General features: G+C 57.1%; 1 protein-coding gene across 2 annotated transcripts in view; it reads left to right on the top strand.

Annotated features, from left to right (window-relative positions):
• The window catches only part of TENT4A (terminal nucleotidyltransferase 4A), a 43,831-nt gene extending 38,670 nt beyond the window's left edge, over window positions 1-5,161 (top strand). Inside the window, exons 12-13 of one of the 2 annotated variants that reach the window (XM_059916081.1) lie at window positions 1,325-1,489; window positions 2,926-5,161. In XM_059916081.1, coding sequence (XP_059772064.1) covers window positions 1,325-1,489; window positions 2,926-3,120 — 360 coding nt within the window. In that variant the 3' untranslated portion in view covers window positions 3,121-5,161. The remainder of the gene's footprint in view (window positions 1-1,324; window positions 1,490-2,925) is intronic. The other variant, XM_059916082.1, reaches the window with a different exon arrangement.
• The last annotated feature ends 15,298 nt before the right edge of the window (window positions 5,162-20,459 follow it).

Below are 20,459 nucleotides of genomic sequence, written 5' to 3' on the forward strand. Positions count from 1 at the left end.
TCTACAGTGTGGGTTACAATCTGAGTGTAAAGCAACGTGGATGCGTGCGAATGTATTGCCGATCTCCTCTGCGTTGCCTGGCTCTCCGTCCAGGGCGTTCTCAGGACACGCCCCAGGCCGCGGGGACTGAGGGCAGCGGGTCCAGGGTGCGTGGCGGCGGCCATCAGCATAGCACCCCCAGAAACCTTCAGTTGCTGCGTAAGCGTGAAATGAACAGGCAGGTGCGTGCACTTGGAAGGAAACTCTGCCACAAATGATGAACTTGGCTCTAACCTCTCCTTGGGCTCACCTCCCTCGAGAGCTGCGTGCCGATCGATGCTGCCCGTGCTCTTCCTCCAGGATGCTGGGAGTGTCGGGGGGATGGTCAGGACCACATGCTGTGCCCGGTCCCATCTGTCACCCGCACGGACAGTGAGTGAGGCAGAAGCTAAGATCATTCAAGTTTTAAGACGAGGCTCAAAGCCCACTTTCTCATTTTATTCCCAAACTTCAAACATTACTTGCAGTGGAGTAACTAAGGGAAATCCCACTCGAAAACCTCACGTGTACAGTCTCCCCTGCCCGCTCGGCGTGCAACAGGGACTTAGAGCTGGGGCCGCGGAGCCGTCAGAGGTCCCGGGAGTGGGCTCTTCCCGGGGCCTCGTGCCCCTGGGGGCGCAGACCCCCCATGGAGGAGAGGCCGCGGGTGTGCTCAGGCCCCGGCGGGGGGAGGAGGTGTGAGGAAGGGGCGCTGTGTGGGCCCTGCAGCCCCCGAGCGCACCCCTGAGGCCCCAGCTCCTGCTGCAGCCGCTGCCCTGGTGGCCACGGTCACTCTCCAGAGGTCTTTGGGGCAAATGCATACAATTCTAAGACGAGAGCAGTGAGGTTGGTGAAAGTGGGTGGAGGGGCTCCCGCCAGCACCGCTGCACCGTGACGGGCCGGTGATGCAAAGACGGAAGCGTTGGGAACTGGCGAGAGCGGGGAGGGTGGCCACCCCGTCTGCGGGCCTTCGCTCGGGCCGGCCTCGCGCCTTTCATCTGCCTTGCTGAGGGCTCTTTCCGGAGACCAGGGGGGGCAGGTATTTTGATGACGGTAGTTTTTTTGAATTGTTTGGTCTTCAGTGAATATTAAAACCTCACGACTTGGGTGACTGGACGTACTTCACGTCGTCGTTGCTGTTTCAGAGTATAGAATGTGTCCGATTCAAAACAAAATGTTGTAGTCGGACACAAACTAAGGAGCCTGTTTGCAAATGGCACCCTCGTCGGCACCCGTGGTAAGAACGGGATGGTTTAGCCTGTGTTGCGTTGGTGCCTCACGGATGTCTCCGGTCGTTCTCTCCCAGACCAGGTTTACGATACCTCCACCAACGCTCGGGGTGGCCCCCGTGCCCTGTAGACCAGCTGGCATCGAAGGAGCTCCGGCGCTGAAAGCTGTCCACCACGTGTCTTCCCCGGCCGTCCCGTCTGCGCCCCCCAATGCGCTCGCCAGCCCTCACCTGTATCACAAGGTACGGGGTCCTGTCCGCCCGGGTCCTGGGTTCCCACCAAGCAGGTTTGTGATAGCCCGGTGCTTAACACTTTCTCCACCAGAGAGGGAATTCCACAGAGATTCTTTTTTTTTTTTTCTTCTCTGATCATTCAGCTTCATGTTTGCTTTCCCTGGTAACAAACAAAACTTTACAAGCGTTAAGAAATTATTTTAAAATTTCGTATAGTTTATTTCATCATGTATCTCTTTTTTCTATTGAATTTGTTAGCATAAAAATTATGTTTGAAGGAAAGAATATTTTGATTTCCCGTTTTTCTGTTAATGTACACGCTAAAAGAACTTTGGTTTGCAAGAAGCAGATGATGAAACCAGGAACGATCACGCCCGTTTGCAGTGTTGTCTTCCCACCGTTTCACTCCCTCCCCGTTCTTTGCCGTGGGTGCCCTGGGCAGAGGGCCCGGCAGGGCCTGCGTGCGATTGGCTTTCTAGTGACCGGGGGGTCCCTGTGAATGCGTTTGTCCATTGCCCTGTGGCTGCTCTGAGTCCAGATCCCACACGTTAGAAACTTGGTATCAGGAAGACAGGTCGTTGTTAAGGCGCCAGGATGTTGGAAAGAACCATGGCCGCGTCCAGGCCTGGGGGTCGGGGCGCGAGGTCCACCTCCGCTCTGGTCAGCGCGCTCTGTTGCTTGTCTGATCACGTTTGCCAGTAAGTTTTGATGCCTGAGGGTTGGCTCTTTGGACCTATGTCACTGAGTCCTGCTTATCTTTTTTATTTAGAGTTAAGTAATAGAACGTTCCTTCCTGGATTTATCCATCCTGTCGCTACGTGGCTTGCTACGCTGATCTGTTAGAAATACTCAGGATGAAATTATAACTTTGCAGAGGGCAAAAGCACTCTTCCTTAATAGCATTTTGGCTTTCCTTCTTAACCCCCTTCTGCTGGTTTTGCTCTGAAACGTTCCTGAGACCAGCCGTGTCTTCCCTGGTCTGCTGTGCGTGGGGCTTGGTGGCCTGGGAGCGGCCTGCACACACCCTGCTGACGTGGAATCCGCTCATGTGTTTCCAGAATGTCATGGTCGAAGTCTGGGGAAGAAAGTGAGAGGGAGCCTCTTAGCTCTGTGGACACGTAGAAGCAGCTAGAAGTGAGATTCTGGACGTATTTGGATACGAACGCGTGTGGTTTCAAACAGGCCCTCAGTTCTCGTGTTGCCGAAGCTCTGGGGTAGGGGTAGTTCTCCGTGTCTGGAGGTAGCGACAGGCGTCCCTGCGAGGTGTGAGCCGTGGCCCGCTGTCGGTCCCGGCGCGTCTGGGGTCGCGTGCACACGCGCAGCGGGCCCGCCAGCGGGGTCGTGGCTCCTGCTTGCTCGGGCTCCCAGCGCATGGAGGCGGCGGGTCTCCACGTGGGCCCTGTCCAGGCCGGCCTCCAACCCTGTGTCCCTCTCGGTCCCCTCAGCAGCACAGCGGCATGAAACTGTCCATGAAGGGCTCCCACAGCCATGGCCAAGGCGGCAGCTACAGCGCGGTGGGCAGCGGAGGAGTGCGGCCCCCCGTGGGCAACCGGGGGCACCACCAGTACAACCGCGCCGGCTGGAGGAGGAGGAAACACGCACACACGAGGGACAGCCTGCCCGTCAGTCTCAGCAGATAATAGTCCCGGTGGCGCCACCCGGCCCACACCTCCCAGACTGGAGCCGGCGGCCTCGGCGCCCCCGGGGCCCGAGACCCGCGCCCGGCACGTCTGCCGGGCCCCCGGCGCCCTCGGCTGCTCGCCCTGCATGTTCCACGTGCGGTGGCCACGTCCGTCGTGAAGAGCGGCTCCCGTGCTCGTCTGTGGAGCCTCACTGGACATGGACGCTGCCTTCTGCCTCCCCAGGAGTCTCCCTCCACTGCTGGAGCAGGTCTGGCCCGGGAACTGCGGGGACGGACGGGGCCTTGGCCTTTCTCGGTACCGTGTCTGTCCTTTGCGTTGGTACTTCATTCCATGTTGTCAGAGCAACGGAGATCGAACCCCGTTATTTGTTGGGTGGTCATCCTTGTTTTACTGCCCTCACATTTTGTTTCAAATTTCAGAACTGTTTTTCTATGTAAATATTGGAAATTTATGATTTGTGCAATAACTCAGATATTTTTTATTTAATTTCATATTTTCACATAAGTTATATTTAAGGGAGGAGGGAATTTTTTTAAACAAGCTTAGATCCTTTCCCGAGTTGCATTTTCTAAGTTGGGTTCATCCTGTCGGCTGGTTGTCTGATGAGCATTGTTACGAACACCGCGAATGAGGGGCTTGGGGTTTACTTTTATGTTCCTTCTTTTGGTCAGACGTGAGGCCTCTCAGTTTGTGGTGAAGGAGCTGAGTCCCCGCCGCCCCCAGCGGGTTTCCGAAGGGGTTTGGCTCCGAAGCCTTCTGACCAGCTGCCCGCCGGCTCTGCCGTCCGGCCTGTCTGTTGTCGTGCTCTGACCGTGGAGTTTTAATGTTTGGGTTTGGTTCTTTTAAACTAGACAACAGACCCAGCATTTAGAGTGCCAGAGTGTATAACTTTCTATGGGGAGAAAGGTTGTCACATTATAAAATCTTAAGCAAATGTGGACTTTGGAACGCCTCAGTGTTAGTAACACAGCCTGTAAATGATGGGTCTGGTGAACATCGTCACGGACAATGGTACCCAGTTTTAGGAATGTGGAGAAAGGAATTATGTTGATTCCATTGTGGAATCTGTCGCAGTATGCATTCGTTCTGTTAAGAGCAAATATAGGAGAAGTACTTGAGCTGCTCAGTGCGCTGTGGAGGGGTTTTTAACGCATCACAGGAGAGCACAGCCCAGTGTCGGGCCCCGGAGCGGCTGGCGCCCGACTCGAGAAGCATACAGGTATACTATGCAAGTGTATTCTGCCATGACAGCCACTGTCTTTGTTACCCATTTTTGAACACTAATATACCCATCCTGCCTCACCCTGAGTTTTTGGAGCACCACAGGTGTCCTGGGAGTTAGGTGCCTCTCCTAGGTCATCCGACCCCCATTTTTAAAATGGGAGTTCTGGCCCTGCTGACGCTACAGGTGGGATGGTCTTTGAAGTCCACTAGCAGAGAAGGTTGGGACGAGAAGCTTACTGCCCTGACCCCGGTGACATGCAGAAGCGGGGCGTCCTCAAGTGGGGTCTGAGTGTGGAGAGCCTCACCGCGTCTGCGGGCCCCCTGGAAGTAGGACTGGCCCCCGTGTGTTGAGAGCGGCCGGCCGCGCCTGCAGGCTCCCTGGGAGGCGCCCAGAGCCGAGTAGCACACTTTGTCTGCAGTTCTTGATGATCGGAGGTTATCAAAAATATTTAAAGATATTTAAATCGTGAACCTATTGATAAAGAAATATTTATAAAAACTGATCCGTAGGCCTGTACTAATCTCTACGCGTTAGCAATATTGACTGTAACCCTCCTCCAAGGAAACACTGCGGGGGACCGTGGGAGCGCCCTCGGGTGTGCCTCGGGACCCTCAGTCCCTGACCCGGGCGCCAGGCTCCAGCCCCGTCACGGTGAACCAATGAATTGGCCCGGCCGCCTGTGGCCACGCGCCGCAGGCCTGACAACAGGATATCATGTTTCGATTTTTTGTGTGTGTGGACAACAATGTGGAAGCTAAAATTGACATATTTTTATGTAAAGTTTTTCTATTCTTTGATTTTTAATAAACTTTGGAAACCAGGAGGTGGTTGTGTGTGTGTCTTTCCTTGCGGGGTGGGCGGTGGCTCCTGCAGTTTATGTTCTTGACTTCTCTAAGTTCGGAGGGCGAGCCATTGTGTTACCACTGGTTCGGTGAACTCAGAACCTGGTGAGGTTGCAGGCCGAGCGCAGGAGAACCAGACCTGCCACAGGCGAGGCTGGCAGGATGTGCCAAAGCCATGTAAATGATGCTCTTCGTGCGCGGCTTCCGACAAGCTGGTGTGACACTGTACTCAGACTTCCCGACGACGCATCTGTTTCTTCCACGTCTCTCTTAGGTGTCAATGTCATAGTACTTCAAAATAACGCATTTTAAACCACCGAACATCACGGTGCGGCTTAATGTAGCTGACGATTAGGATTTATAAGGAAACGTATAACACTTCTTACACCAGCGAGTGACTGAGCTGCTTGTCCCGGGCTGCGCGGCCCCCGCGGCCCCCGCGAGTGGGACGCTCCAGGACCTCGTCAGTAGGGCCTGGCGCGCTGTAAGGCCGGTGTCGTGGGTCCAGTGCTCCTTCGGGTCCCTCCACAAAAGGCTTCCGAAGGCGCTCTGGGCAGGTGCTGTCTGCAGCTGCCAGGCCTGCTCCTCGGGCACCCACGTCCCAGTGAGGTCGCAGGAAACCTCCGAGAGCCGCTGATGCCACGTGGCCTCGGCAGGGCAGGATGCCGTGGCTGGAGGTGAAGAGTGACGGGTGTGTTTTTCTGAACAGGACCGCCTGGGGCGGCCTTGAGCCCGGGACCTGAGTGGCGCCAGGGAGCTGGGTGCATCGGCACAGCAGGAGGCCTGACGGCCGAGGCGGGGCGCAGGAGCAGGCTAGAGGGCGGTGGGCTGGGCGAGCCCCTGGAGGCCGCGAGGGGGGGTGGGAGGCTCTCCATGCCGCTGTGGCCACCTCCGGAGGATGGGCTGGAGGAGGGTGCTGGGATGGTCCAGGCGAGAGAGGACGGCTGCTCGGGGCACTGGACGGGCTGTGCAGTGCGGGTTTAGGGTCTGGGGTCGGTCTGGAGGTGGAGCTGGTAAGGCCGCCTGGTGGACGGGGTGATGGGGGGGGGTCGGGGGGGGTCGCCCTTGGCCGCCTCGGGGTTTCCGCCCACAGCTTTCCGCAGGAGCTCGGATGGCGTGACTCCAGAAGCTCGAGGCCTCCCCGAGGAGCAGGGGCTGAACAGGCCAGTTGCACGGGGAGCCTGGAACCCGGGGGCGTGGAGACTGCGGTTACCTGAAGTGTAAGCAGGGCCTCGGGGAGCTCAGAGGGGAGGCGGTGCCTGTGCTGTCCCGGCGGGGCCCTGCGTCCTCCCGGGACTTGGCGAGCCAGCGTCGGCTGTCGTGAGGGTCCCACCGCAGCTCGGCCTCAGTGTGACCCTCTGCCCGTCCACCACGTTGTCTCAGGGCCCATCAGCGCTGACTCCCAGGCTTCCAGATAAACCCCTCGTGGCCAAGTCTCCAGGACTTCCCTTTTCACTTGTTTGTTTGTTTGTTTGTTTGTTGAGACTCGTGGCTTGTGGGATCTTAGTTCCCTGAGCAGGGATGGAACCCGGGCCCTCGGCAGTGAAAGCGTGGAGCCCTAACCACTGGACCACCAGGGAATTCCCTCCAGGATTTCCTCTTCGAGTTGCTGCAGGGTCTCTCGTGCCCTGTCTTATCCCCGTTCGAGGTACCTGGTACGTGGGCCCCAGACAGCCTGTGTGCACGGTGGCGGTGACATTGGTAATTCAGACACGCATACACATTTTTGTTTCAGTCACCTTGTGATGATTTTTTAAAACTTACTCTTTATTTTTCTAGTGAAGTATAGTTGACTTAACAATATTAGTGTCAGGTGTACAGCACACTATTTCAGTATTTTTGTAGCTCATCCTCCATTTAAAGTTATTATGAAATATTGGCTGCATTCACCCCCTGTGATGATTGGATGAAACTTTGAGGTGGGTGTGACGTTTATCCTTACACTTCAGAACTTGCAAAGCTCTTGCCAATCTTTAGGCGACCTAGGTGACCAGAGCAAGCCGATCACAGTGGATAGTGGCTACCATGAAGCACAGAGCCCCAAACGCCCCACCCTTGGGGCTAATTCCCGTCGGTTAAGAGCGACTCAAGAATAGGTTTCATTACTGTGTTTCCTTGGCTGCGTGAGGGCGGGGCAGCTCCCCAGCAATTGATGAGGAGGGCACCTTGGCCACACCGGCTGGTGTCACTCACTGTCAGTCTCCCAGCATCACAGGGTCCTGGAGAAGGACCAATTCGTGATTCACAGGCCCCAGAGTGAATTCTGGGCAAGATGGATAAACCCGGTGTTCGTTAGCGGGGTTTTCAGGAGGTAGGGCGAGTTCTGCCTTCAGTGGAGCCGCGTGCCAGCCTGGAGCGCCTCAAGGTCTCCCGTGATCCCCAGAGAGACCGCTGACTTTAGGCTGAACCCCTTCGCCTCACACTGGTGTTGAGGGCCAAGCCGGAAGCCCCCCTGGGTTGATGTGTTCAAATGGTTATGAGAAAACCACCTGGACTTGGTTTTCATGGCCAGTGTTTATGTCGTGAGATAGTGGCCCTCATAAAGACGGATTCCGGAAAGTGCACTCTCCGCCCACCCTCTGGTCCTTCCGGCTCCTTCCTGACGGAGCCCGTCTTCCTCTGCCCCTGGCGCCTCCTTTCTCATCCAGCTAAAAGCGCACTCAGGCCCTCGTGGTCAAATCCCTCACCGTCGTCTCTCAATTGCGTTCTCCCGGCAAGACCTGCACCCGAGATCCATGCCCCTGCCGGCCTCTCGGCCCTGCGTGCAGGGGAAGGAACACCGGGGGCGGGGGGGGGGGGGGTCAGCTGAGGCCGGGGCAGAGGGTCCGCAGAGACCAGGCTGACGTTCTAAGTACTTAGTGGGCCCGGATCACCCTGTGACGCCGCCAGCGCTGTGGCTTTGCACGCCTCCACGCCGGGCACAGGTGACGTCCCATCCGCAGGTGAGTAAGGGGAGGCGCAGAGGTTAAGGAACTCGGCCAGGGTCATCTAACAGGTGTGGGGTGAGATGGGACACAGCTCCCCGTACCCTCAGGGCTCAGGTGCTCCTTCCCCCTTTCTCAGCGAGGAGGGTCTCAACCGCTACTTGGTTCAAATTCACACCCCACCTCCCTGCTCCCCTCCCTCCCCTCTCAGACATGGCCTTGCCTCCTGGGTCAGAAAGCAAGCCCGGGCCCCAGGGTGCCTGCAGCACCGGCCCTGCTCCTTCCCTGACGTTGTAAATAAACACAGGAAGTGCAGCCCGGCCCTTGCTGGGGCCCACCTGTCCTGTCCTCTGCCTCAGACCCCTGCTTCTGCCTCCCACCAGCCTCCAAATCCTTCGGGTCTCCCCCGTCTCCTCCCTCTCCGGAGGCTCCTCGCCTCTTGCAGAACCAGCTGCCTGCATGGCTCTCTCCACCCTCTGCCTCCCCCCTGGGCTCGCGTCCCTGCCACTCCGTGAGACCTCGGGGCAGCCTCAGCTCTGCTTCTCTTGGGCTGGGCTCCCAGGACGCCCTCACCTCCTTGGCCTCCTCGACATCGTTTTCTCCGCATTTTCCCGTCTCCCAGCTCTGCTTGTGCCCTGGCTGGATTCCCCAGGAGCAACTCCCAGGGCCCGGCCACACTGGTCTCCTCCCCTCCACCTGTGTCCTCACCTGCTTCCAGGGGGGCTGCCCTCAGCCTTCCTCCATCATCCTACCTCGTCCACTGGGCATCTGCCGGCCTCTAAATCTGCTACCTACAACTCCTCAGGACCTAGACCCATCCCTTCCTCCTCATCCTGACTGCCTGGGACCGCCCTACCCGCCTGGTCCTCCCCGCTCTCCCTGTCGCCCCGCCCCGCCCCACCCCGCCCCGCCCCGGGCCCGCCCTCATCCCCGCCCCTCTCCTGGACACCCCGCCCTGGGCCCGCCCTCCCCTCCCCTGGACGCCACTCCAGGGGTCAGCCTTCAGTCCGTTCTCCAACCTCCCTCCACGGAGCACCATTGACGATCTTTCAAAAACACAGCCTCAACCCTGTCTCTGCTTCTCAAATACCGGCATGTCTCTCTGGGGTCCTCAGGACGGCCTTCCCCAACATCAGGCTTTATAGTACTGAATAGTTCCTTCCCAGTTTTATCTCTCTGCGTGTACTGCCTGAATTGTTACTTACCTCCTTTTTTTTTAACGCAGGTCCACTTATGTAGGAAGGAAAAGATATCCCTTCTTAAGTGGTTTGGGGCTGAGACTTGCAGGTCGTACAGATGCTGCGGGGCTGGCCAGAGCACTGTATCCTGTGACCGGAATTGGGAGCTCCCTGGGGTTCTGCACCCCCAAACGCACCTGGTCCAGAGAGGAACAGGGAGGAAGCTGGTCACCTCTCATTTCCTGTTTGCCTCCTCATTCTCAGGGGACACTGGCCAGCCCGGGCGCTGGGGCGCTGGCTTCACCACAGCCCCACGTACGTTCCCCTTAGAGCTCGGCCTGAGCCTTCAAGAGCCCTGGACAGTCGTGGCTGGCTGGTGGGACCACCCTTGCTCCCCTGTAGGGGGCCGGGCAGCCCTTCTGAAGTGAAGGCCGCCCTTTCCGATGCCCTCTGAACACTTGTCTCTCAAATGGTCTGTACTGAAGGACTTGTGAGTTGTTTCTTTTTTAGTATCCGGTCAGCCATTTACCAATAGTCATGTAAAATACAATAAAAAATGAATTAGTAGAAAAAAGTGGAAAAGCAAAACCCTGCTTATAAATATACAGATTCAAAGCTCATGTGGTTCGTTACTGGATCCGTCAGACCTAAGCTGTGCTGTCAGGTGTTTGGGTGTCTAAATGTTCCCACCCATGTTTATACCTCCCTATGTGGCCGTGGCTGGGCTTTGGGGACCCAACTGGTCCCTCACCTCGCTCTGAACGGCGGCTCCCACCCATTCTCAGGTCTCTCCACGGCCCTCCCGGGGAGCATTTATCCTTTGGGAAGGCCCATGACACTTAACACACGATTTGCGGTGTTTTCTTCTTGTGGGTGGCCATCGCGTGCCCACGTTACACCACTGCTCTTGACAAAAGTGATTGGAAGACCTGTGTGGGCGTCTACACGGAGGCTGGCTGCCTGAGCCCCACCTGTAGGGATCTGAATTAACTGTGTAGACGGAGCCTGTGCCCACCAGCTTTAAGCCTCAGGGGATTCTCCTGTAGGGTCAGGCTGAGACCCATCGCCCAGAGCATCATGTTTCCTATTTCTACGACCACCTCACCAAAAGGAATACATGTTACTTTGCCGCCACGTACATATGACACTACAAGTTAAATTAACCACTGCCCATGCTTAAATGTGGGATCGATTCTGTTCTACTCTGTCCTGCTCTAGCTCATTACAAACAAACAAAAGGGGAAGGGGAGGGATAAACTGGGAGATTGGAATTGACATAGACACACTACTATATATAAAATCGATAGCTAATAAAGACCTACTGTATAGCACAGGGAACTCTACTCAATACTCTGTAATGACCTATATGGGAAAATAATCTAAAAAAGAGTGCATATATGTATATGTATAACTGGTTCACTTTCCTGTATAGCAGAAACTAACACAACACTAAATCAACTATACTCCAATAAAAAATGAAAAAATAAAAACAAAACAGAGTGCTGGTGGCCTCACCCACTGCATCTCTCTCGCCAGCCCTGATGGTCTGGACCCATCATTTGAAGCACAAGACCCCGGAGCCCAGAGAGGACACGAGCTGCCCCGGTCGAGGAGGATGGGAAGCTAGCGGAGTGCAGCTCCTTCCTGGGGTCCCTGAGCCAGACCAGCATCCTCTGTGCTGCTTTCAAGAGAAACTGGCTGGGTGGGGTCCGAGGGGCTTGGCCCTTTGAGAAGCATCTCACTGGCTGCAGGTGACACTGTGGTCACAGTCTAAATGCTGCTGACTTCTGTTTGGGGTGCAAAACAAAGAGCGGTTGGGAGTTTTTTTGGCTTCCCTCCCTCCTCATGTCCTGAATTTCCAGCTCGCTGTGAAGGTGTAGAAGCCCAGGTAGGTCTGGTGCAGGGCAGGGGGTCCTTCCTGAGTGTGGGAGGCCCTGACACCCCTGGCCTCCACCTGTGTGTCCCAGGTCCCTCTTGGGCATAGGGAAATGTTGGCTGTGGTTGGGGGTGACTGGGTCCTCCTTTACTCTATCCACTTATTCCAGGCCCGGCTCCTCCGTCCACACCCAGCGGCTCCCTCCTCTGCTTGGAGCCTCCTGGAGGGTCAGAAGGGCTGTCCGTCTGCACCGTGCTGGGTTCCGTAAACATAATTAGTCAGTCAGTCAACTTGCTTTCTGATATTTACTATACCGTGGTAAAAAGGTAGTATTTCTTCTGTGCTGTTACTTGACTTTTTCAAATTTATCTTCTTTACTCAGTAGATCGTGAGCTTTCTGAGGTGTGTGTGTGTGTGCGCGTTTGTGTGTGTGAGTTCGCGTGCCTGTGTGTCCCTCACAGCCTCAGTGCCAGGCGGGACATCGCGAAACTGCTTGCTGAGATCTCACTGGTTTATGGGGAGGTGCACATGCTTCTTCCCTGCTTCTGTTGTTACACAGGGAAGAAAGAAGCAAATAGCAAAGCTGCAGTGAGTTAAAAAGAAAAAAAAAGGCTTTTATGTGGAAAAATGCAGCAGGAAATAAATAGTAAGACTCCAGGTTCATTTCAGGAAAATTGGAGTCTAGATACACACTAGAATTTAAAACAATGTCCAGTCCTCCCTTTAGCCGTACCACACCTCACTGCGGTGTTGCCCGTCCTGGAGAGTTTTGTGTGGTTCTCTGATACCCTGCCTGCCGGCTAGTCGGCACGGGAGGAAGAAAAGCTGGAGCCACAGTGAAGCCGGACAATTGTCAACGTTTTGTTTGGCTGCTTTGTTCCATCGCACCCCAACCCCATCTCCAAGTTCCGGGGTGGGGTGTCTCCTGGCGGCGAATCTGCCTCCCTCACAGGTGCTCCTGGCCTTCCTGCCGCCGCCGCCTGCCCGGCGAGGGGACCTCTGCGCGACGACCCGGGGTCCGGGCGGGCCTCGCTGTCGCCCCCGGCCTGGGACTGTCCCCTGGGAGCTGCTTTGCCAGCCCTTCGCAAGGCCTGGCTGCGGGAGCCTCGCCCCGCGGAGGAGGGAGGGCGCTGCCGGCTCACAGCCGACGCCCCGGCCCAGCGCCCCTGCCTCCCTCCCTCCGCCCGGCGCCCCTCCCTCCCTCCGCCCCGCGGGAGGGTCCCTTTACCGACGGAGGGCGGCCCCCTGCGGCGGGCTGTGCGCTCAGTTAATACTTGGAAAGAAACCACGTGCCCAGGTCTTACAAAAGCACAGGGAAACGGGGCAGCAGCTCTTTGCTTCTACCGCGACCAGGAGAGGTCTGGGACCTCCCAGCAGTGACAGTGCGGGTGGGGCCGCGGCCGCTCCTGCCTCTCCGGGGGTGCCCGTCGGGTCCGACAGGGGGCGCCCCGAATTGCCGAAATCAGGCGTCCACCCTCCGTGCAGACCCGACGGCGTGTCTGGCCCGGGCAGGGGGTTGGTGGCCCTGCTGTCCTCAGGTCCCCGACGGCGACGATGTGCTGCGAGGGAGGCCGGGACGGGGGGGGGGGGCAGCTGCCGCAGAACAGCGGCTGGACCTCGGGGAGGGGTCCGTGGTGGAGACGGCGCTCAGCCCCGCAGGAGCGGAGCGGGGAGCATCTCCTGGGGGGAGAAGAGTTTCCCACGCAGAGAGGGGGCACTGGCCCTGGGGGTGGCGTGGCCCTGGGGAGCCCGTGGGCAGTGCGGGTGGACAGAGGTCTCTGGAGCTGCGGCCGCCACCGCGGGGAGGGGAGGGTCACTCGGCCCCATTGGAGGGGCTGCTTGTGGCCCCGACCTGCAGCCGAGGACGCCGGGGGCTGGTAACTCGGGGGGTCGTTAGGCTGATGGCCGCGTTCTGAGAACAGCCCCGTCGGCAAACACTCTGCAAATAGATGCAAGGAGCCTGAGCTGGTGGAAGAAATATTTCTTATTCTCTCTCTGCTTTTCCTTCAGGGACCTCGGCCTCCCTCTGCCTATTTACGTCCTGGGGGCGCATTGGAGGCCCTGTTCCCACAGGCCTGGTGCCTCCATGGGGCCGGGGCCTCCCACGCCCTCCCCTCCCCTCCCCTCCCCTCCCTTCCCCAGCAGACACAGCCCCCCAGGTCCACCAGGGGGGCTCCAGGAAGTCCTGCTTTCTTCTCAGAAACCCAGCTCGTCCCAGAATCCAGTTTTTTGTGTATCTGACAGTTTGAAGCAAACAACTGTGAAAGCTAGTTTTTAATATACAATGTGTTTTTATTTTATTTTTTATTTTTTAAGTATTCATTTATTTAGGCCACACCGCGTGGCATGTGGGATCTTGGTTCCCCGACCAGGGCTGGAACCCCGGGCCCCCGGCAGCAGAAGCTTAGAGTCTTAACCGCTGGGCCACCAGGGAAGTCCGTATGAAAACTATCTTACTTCACAAACGTCCAACTTCTTTTTGCTCTTGGTGACGTTATCGAAGTCACAGACCAGGCGGGGCTCCCGGCCTCCCTCTGCCGGCCTCATTCCTCCCTCCCCCACTTCAGGACGAAGGTGGGCGCAGCACCCAAGCCCCCGGGGGTGCATAGCAGTTGGGAGGGTGACCCAGGAGAGAGGGAGGGGGTGAGGGGGAGTTGACCCTGTAAGTGGCGGGAGTGAGTGTGGCCTGACCCTTTGTCTGAACCAAGCTTCTTTTAAGGCTTCCCACCTGTGGCCGAAGTGCCACCCTGTGTGGACCAGCACACTGGGGACTCCGGTTCCCTTGGCCTGGGGGATCCTTGGATGACAAAGGGCAGGGTGGGGTCTGTGTGGCCAGCGCACCCCACAGGCAGTGAGCTCAGGTGACGCTGGAATCCACAGGGTGAGTTCCAGACGTCCAAGATGCTGGTGCCCAGCCCGAGGGCCTCTGGTTGGGAGGGCCCGGGAGGGGCTCCTGGGTGTCCCAGATCCACACGGCTCCCACCCCGCCCCCCCACTTCTGTCACTGGCTGGAAGGAGATGTGTCTTCACGGTGGCTCAAAACCAGCTTCAGGGAGACTGTCCTAACCAGGCAGAGCCTAGGTGGACCAAAGCATCATTGTCACTCAAATCCCTACTTGGGACAAGTCCGCTGGACTCAGCGATCACCGTCATCATCACACGAGAAATCCACGTTACATTTATCAGTGAAGGGACAGAAGGATTGTCAGGTGCTTCACCCTCATTCCAAGGGTGGTCACCGTTTGAAGGGTGGTGGGGAATGCCCTCCTGAACTCTGTTCCCCAATCACGTTAACAGAGTGTCTCACCCATGGGCTCAAAAAGAATTTGAAGACATCGTCACTAAAAAGTCCTGAACAGGGATCACACAACCATTTCAAACATATAGCTTGATTTAAAAAAGTCAGGCTCAGAGAAATCCACTCAAACTTTCTATTACAAACATAGTAAAAGCTTTGATTTGGAAATTTTACACAAATTCAACATTTATTATCTCCATATACTGTATTTCATTGTAAAATTATAATGATATACAAAAGGGAATAAATAACTTTTTTGCCACACTTCATGTCGATGCCCCCAATTTTTTCCAGTTTACCCAAATGTACTATAAAAATACAGTAAAATAATAGTTTCTGTGGACTCAGAATTTGCTCTAATTATCACCAGTATTGGGAATCCCTGTCTTAGAGGGCAGTGAGTTTTGTGGTCACAGCTTCATAAGAGTTCTTATGTTACCCTTATATTTATACTGCTTTTATTATAAAAATCTACAACTGATGTGGGATAAAAACTAATGAAGATATGAAGCACGTTTGCTTTTCACTACCTGTGGGATTGCTGTTCAAGGCTTTAATCACAGGACCCGGGTGGGTGAGAGCTTCTTTTCCACCCAAAGAAGAAACCTTCTGAGGTTCCATAATGTTAAAAGCCCAGTCGGCGCCTCACATCCACAGAAACACAGGGGGTTAAATTGGGCAGGTCCGGACATGTGGTTCAGCTCGGGGGCTGGATCCTGGCGGCCATGGCTTTGGCAATAAAAGCTCTGGAGCTGGGCTCTGCGGAGAGAATCTCCCAGCGGGATGGGCCGTGACAGGGCTTTTAGATGCACAGACTCAGTATACAGGGAAAGGCTCACTCAGCAGGGTGATAAACCCTGCACATCCTTCCAAAAGTTGTGGTCCTCGACCATCCTAGGGGGTCACCTCTAAGCCCCTACGTCCTGCCTGATGAGGGGGTCTTCAGTTATCTGGGGCTTTGGGCCCTGGTAGATTGTCAGGCTGGCAGTGTGTTTCCTGGGGTCCTTGGGTCACGCTGTAATCAGTTTGACCTCTAGAGGGTCCAGAGACTGAGGATCCAAGGTCAACCCCCAGGGAAACCTGGGACACAAGGCTCAGGTAAGCTTCCCTGGTTGGCGATACTTCACACTGTGGTCCCATGTCACTGCTGGGAGGGTTCAGCTCTGTCCATACAGCTCTGTGGACACGGCAGCTGGAGGCTTATGCGTTGTCTCTCCTGGACTCTCTCAGGAGCCTTTGCCTTCGCCGATTTTAGTCTGTATCCTTTTGCTGTCGTAAACTGGAGTAATTCAGCTTTTCCAGGTTCCATGTGTCCTTCCAGCAAATCATTGAACCTCAAGGTGGTTTTGAGGACCGCAGCAACATGTGGGGACCCTTCTTCTGCTTGTTGCCATTTTCAGAAAGGAAGAGGAGGGTGAGGGAGGAGATTCAGCACAAACACACTGACATCCATGTTGCTGGGACCCAGGGATTTCCTGGGGGTCCAGCGATCTCCTCCAGAGATGCAACCACTAATTGTCTTGGTGAGGGAGGCCCAGCTCCAGGGACGGGGGCTCTGGAGGTGAAGTGCAGGGGTCTCACTGTCATCAGGGGCTATCCGTGGGCCTCCTCTTCAGTGACAGGCACAGGTGCAAGCCCACCACGCTCAGTGCTTGTGAGGAGCTTCCTGGGTGGGGACCTCTGCGTGCTGATGCAGTTCGAGCTCTGTATCTGGTGCCGACGCTGGCCCAGGTGAGGTGGCAGTTAGAGTGCGGACTGTGGGTCGAGATGCTGGAGAAGCACAGCCCCCGCTCCTCAGCTTGTGGAGGATAAAATCTGGGGGAAGGTGGTCCTGTGCCCCAGATCACGCTGGGCTGGCTGCTCGGGTCACCCACACAGTGCTGGGCTGAGGAATGGCCCCAAGATGCTGTGTCCGTTTCCTGAGGCAGCTGTGACAAAGCACCACAGATGGGGCAGCTAGACAACAGAGCTTTATTGTCTCTCAGTTCTGGAGGCCGGAAGTCCGGGATCCCGGTGTGGGCAGGGTGCGTTCCTCTCTGGTCCAGGCCTCTCTCCAGCTTCTGGTGGTCTGCTGGCAACCCTTGGCTCAGAAGCGTCACCTGGATGTCTGCCTTCATGTTCAAGTGGTGTCTCTTTTCATGCACGTCCCTGTGTCCGAACTTCTTTTTTGGATAAGAACACCTGTCAGGTTAGGGGCCTGCCCTGCTCCAGTCTGAGCTCATTTTACTAGTTTCATCTGCAGCGACTTCATTTCCAAATAAGTTCACATTCTGAGGTTCTGGAGGTCAGGGTTCAACATATGATTTGGGGGAGGGAATATTATTCAGCCCATAACAGCTGCCCATGTCCTAATTCCCAGAACCTGAGCATGTTACCATGCACGGTGAAGGGCACTTTGCAGATGTGATTAAATTAAGGATCTTAAAATGGGGAGATTATTCTGGGTTGTTTGGGTAGGTCCTACATGTAATTGCAAGTGTTCTCCTAAGAGAAAGGCCGAGGGAGATTTGACTACAGAAGAGGAGAAGGCAATGCAGTGATAGGAGCAAGGGTTGGAGTGATGTAGCCACAAGAGGAGGGACGCTAGTGGTACCTGAAGCTACCACTAGCTTCAGGAAGAAGCAAGGAATCTCTCTCCCCAGAACCTCCAGAAGGAGCCAGCCCTACCGACCCTCAGCGTTAGCCCCCGACACTGATTTTGGATTTCAAAACTGTAAGAGAAGAAATTTGTGTTGTTTTCAGGCACCAAGTTTGTGGTCATTTGTTACAGCAGCTGTAGGAACTGATATGGCACCACTTCCTCTTCCTGAGGCAGAAGGAAGGGCCCTGGAGCTGCGTACCTGCTCCTTTAAATTGGTTTTTCCATTCGGTTGGTTCAGAGGAGGACATGAGAGACCGATAGAGTCAGTGGAAGAAGGTTCTAGAATGAGCTTGGTTCACTTAGGTGAAAAGTGCTCCATGTCCTGAGGGATAATAAAGCTCTAGCCTTGGGGATGCTTCTACTGCCTCACAGAAATCCCTACAACTTGTCAACATCCACAAGTTAGCACGCGGCTTGCCTGGTCTTCACCAGCAGTCACGAGGGGGTCACAGCCGTGTGTGTCCTGTGTCCTCCGGAGGGCCGGCCTCGGGCTGCTCTGATCTGACTCTGCAAGGACACAGGCGCTGCCTCTGCTTCACTTCCCAGCCTCGCATGGTTGTCTCCTCTCTCGCTCAGACATGGTGTCATCACATGGATGGCGCGATCACGGCGTGTCCTGGGCACGGAGGCAGGTCCCAGGGGAGCAGAGAGGAGCTGCCGTCTGGCCGCCCCTCAGCGTCTAGGAGACGGTACCGAGGACAAGGGAATCACCCTTGTGTCTAGACTGGCTCTTCCCAGGGTCTTAGAAGTGCTTTTAGGTACAAGGCAGCGAGTCTGCTGCTGGTTTATGTTGTGCCATCAGCATTCTCCGCACGCGCACACCTGTGAACGGACCCGCACCCTCTGCCCTCTAACCGGCCGCCTCCACTGCCGGGGCAGAGACCGGCTTGCTTTCCCAGAGCCTCTGGGTGGATGCTAGGGGCGGGGCTGGGGGCTTTGGCAGAGCTGGCTCGCATGCGCTTCACCTCTGACCACTTGTCACCCAGCACTGCTGCGGTGGCCGAGCTGGGGGTGAGCTAAGCTGGGTAGTGTGTGGGGCTTCACCCCGACGGGGACGCTCTGAGAGCCAGATGCTCAGCCGCTGTGAGCCCCTAACACTTACTGTCTGCCTGGGGTTTTGGGGGGCTTGTGTGGGATCTCCACAGGGCCACCCCAGCTCAGGGATTTGCTTGGAGGACTCACAGGACTCAGCATGCGATCGTACTTGTGGCTCAGATTTATTCCAGCAAAAGGATACAAAGCGACACCAGCAAAGGAAAGAGGTGCACAGGGTGCAGTCCAGAAGGGACCAGGCGTGAGCTGCCAGGAGCCCCTCCCAGGGAAGTGCTGTCGTCCAGGGAAGCTCAGCCGTCCCGGTGCCCAGGGCTTTTCCTGGGGGCTGGTCACGTGGGCACCCACTGCCCAGCAGGGCCGGAAATTCCAGACCCCAGAAGGAAGCGGCTCTTGCCGGCACGGTCTGGACACAGTGAGCCCCTCTGGTCAGTGAGGGGTGGTGGGACCCTGCAGCCGAGCCTCGTGCCCGCCCTAAGGAGAGCTGTTTGTGTGGGCACTTAGCTGCAGGAGCCGAGTGGGCAGGGGACACGCCATTGGGCTCTTTCTGGCCCTTCCGAGCTCAGCAGACATCACCGGCACTTAATCCTGAATCTTAATCTCTGACCTCCCCACCCCCCGCCCCCCGCACGGTGGGTGCTCAGCAGATGTTCGTCAGGAAGGGAGGGAATGACGGAAGGTGCGGGGTGCTTCCAGAACACTCCTGGGGGCTGCTCCTCCACCCCGTGCACCTTGGCAGGAATCCCTCAGCCCCACGAAGCCCGGCTCTGGCCCGACCTCAGCTGGATGGGGAGTTTCAGACCACGCTCAACTCACCGGCGCCCTCTGCCTGGTGTGGGAGCCCTGAAGCAGGGCTTTAAAAGCCTTTTACTTTGCTTTCTCCACGGCTGAGTCCTGAACGCTGCCCGGCACACAGATGCTCAGAAGAGCCAGTCCCTCAAGCAGCCTCTGTGGTTAGAGGCAGGTGTGTCCCCATTGGCTCAGCTCGGACCCCAGCTTCCCTGGGGCCTGGGGGAGAAGGGAGCATCCCTTCAGGAACCAGAGATCCCGTGGGGTGGGGCTGTCCCGGGGAGAATTGTGCTCTGTGGGTATAACATCTGACCGTCCTCTGCGGTCAGCGTGCCTGGGCTGATTTCTGCCTTGAGCTTTCGCCTCTTTGTTCCGGGAGGAGGGAGCGAGCAGCCCTGGGGACAGGAGTCGGGGGTGGGGAGGTGGCGGGTGAGTGGGCTGGTGGGGGAGGTCGGCAGCTGCAGGAGGGCTGGGCGGTCGTCATCTCTGCCAGCAGGAGACCTGCAATCCCATCTTCCCTGTTCCTCAGCCAGAGGCTGAAGCCACGGCCGGCCAGTGCTGGGCTCTGTCCTCGCTGGAGTGGGTGCTGCCGTCTGTTGCGTGAGCTCGCAGGCCCGGGCCTCTCTCTGCCTCGCCATCTGCCCTCCAGCTTCTCCGTGGTCCCATTCCATGGGCTTTGGTGCCACGGGGCTCCCTCCTCTGGCCGCTTTGGACTGTCCCGCCCTGCAAGGGTGACCCCCCGCTGGGCCAGACCCCCCCCCCCCCCACCGCTGCTCCTTGGGACCAACTCTGGCCCTCCCAGCACGTGTGTCTGCCCAGGAGCCCGGGAGTTTGATGGGCTCCTCGGGGCGCTTCGGGCTACACAGAATCTTCTCTGCACGAGGGGCCTGGCTGAGGGCCACCTGCGGCGGGGCTGTGTCTGCCCAGAGGAAGGGGCATCTCCTCCTAGTTGTCACAGCGGCGTGTGTGGCCTAGCGGGGCAGGGGGACCCGGGCACAGCCGGGTGGCATTTGGATGGTGGTCTGTGGCCCGGATCCCGGGCTGCTCCTGCCGGCTCTGGCGCAGCCCCAGCACTAAGGGTCCAAGACGTAGGGGCCTTGGCGCTGCCAGGGGCTCTCAGAACTTTCCCTCAGCACTTGCCAGCCCCGGAGAGGCATCCCTTCAGTCCCGATGTTGCTGAGGGTGGTGACTGGGGGGACCCACCAAGAGACGGGCAGGTCGAGCCTGGGCTGGTGACCACGGCCGTGAGGACTGGTTGTGAGGCTGACCAGTGTACCTGCGGGTTCAGGGGGCTGGGTGGGCGCTCATGCTGGCTTCACCACGAGGCCCAAGTTCTTTCCCTGTGCTGGGAGCTCTTCTCCTTGTCCATCTGCAAAGCTCTACTGAGTCTCCAAGAGCCACCCGATGTCACCTCCGCTGTGAAGGGACTTGCCCAGCCTGACTCTCACAGACAGAATTAGTGACTTTGAGAAGAAATGCTCACTCATCCCCACCTTCCTGGCACAGCATCGTG

The sequence above is a fragment of the Balaenoptera ricei genome, chromosome 3, assembly GCF_028023285.1.
Source record: "Balaenoptera ricei isolate mBalRic1 chromosome 3, mBalRic1.hap2, whole genome shotgun sequence".
Lineage (NCBI taxonomy): Eukaryota > Metazoa > Chordata > Mammalia > Artiodactyla > Balaenopteridae > Balaenoptera > Balaenoptera ricei.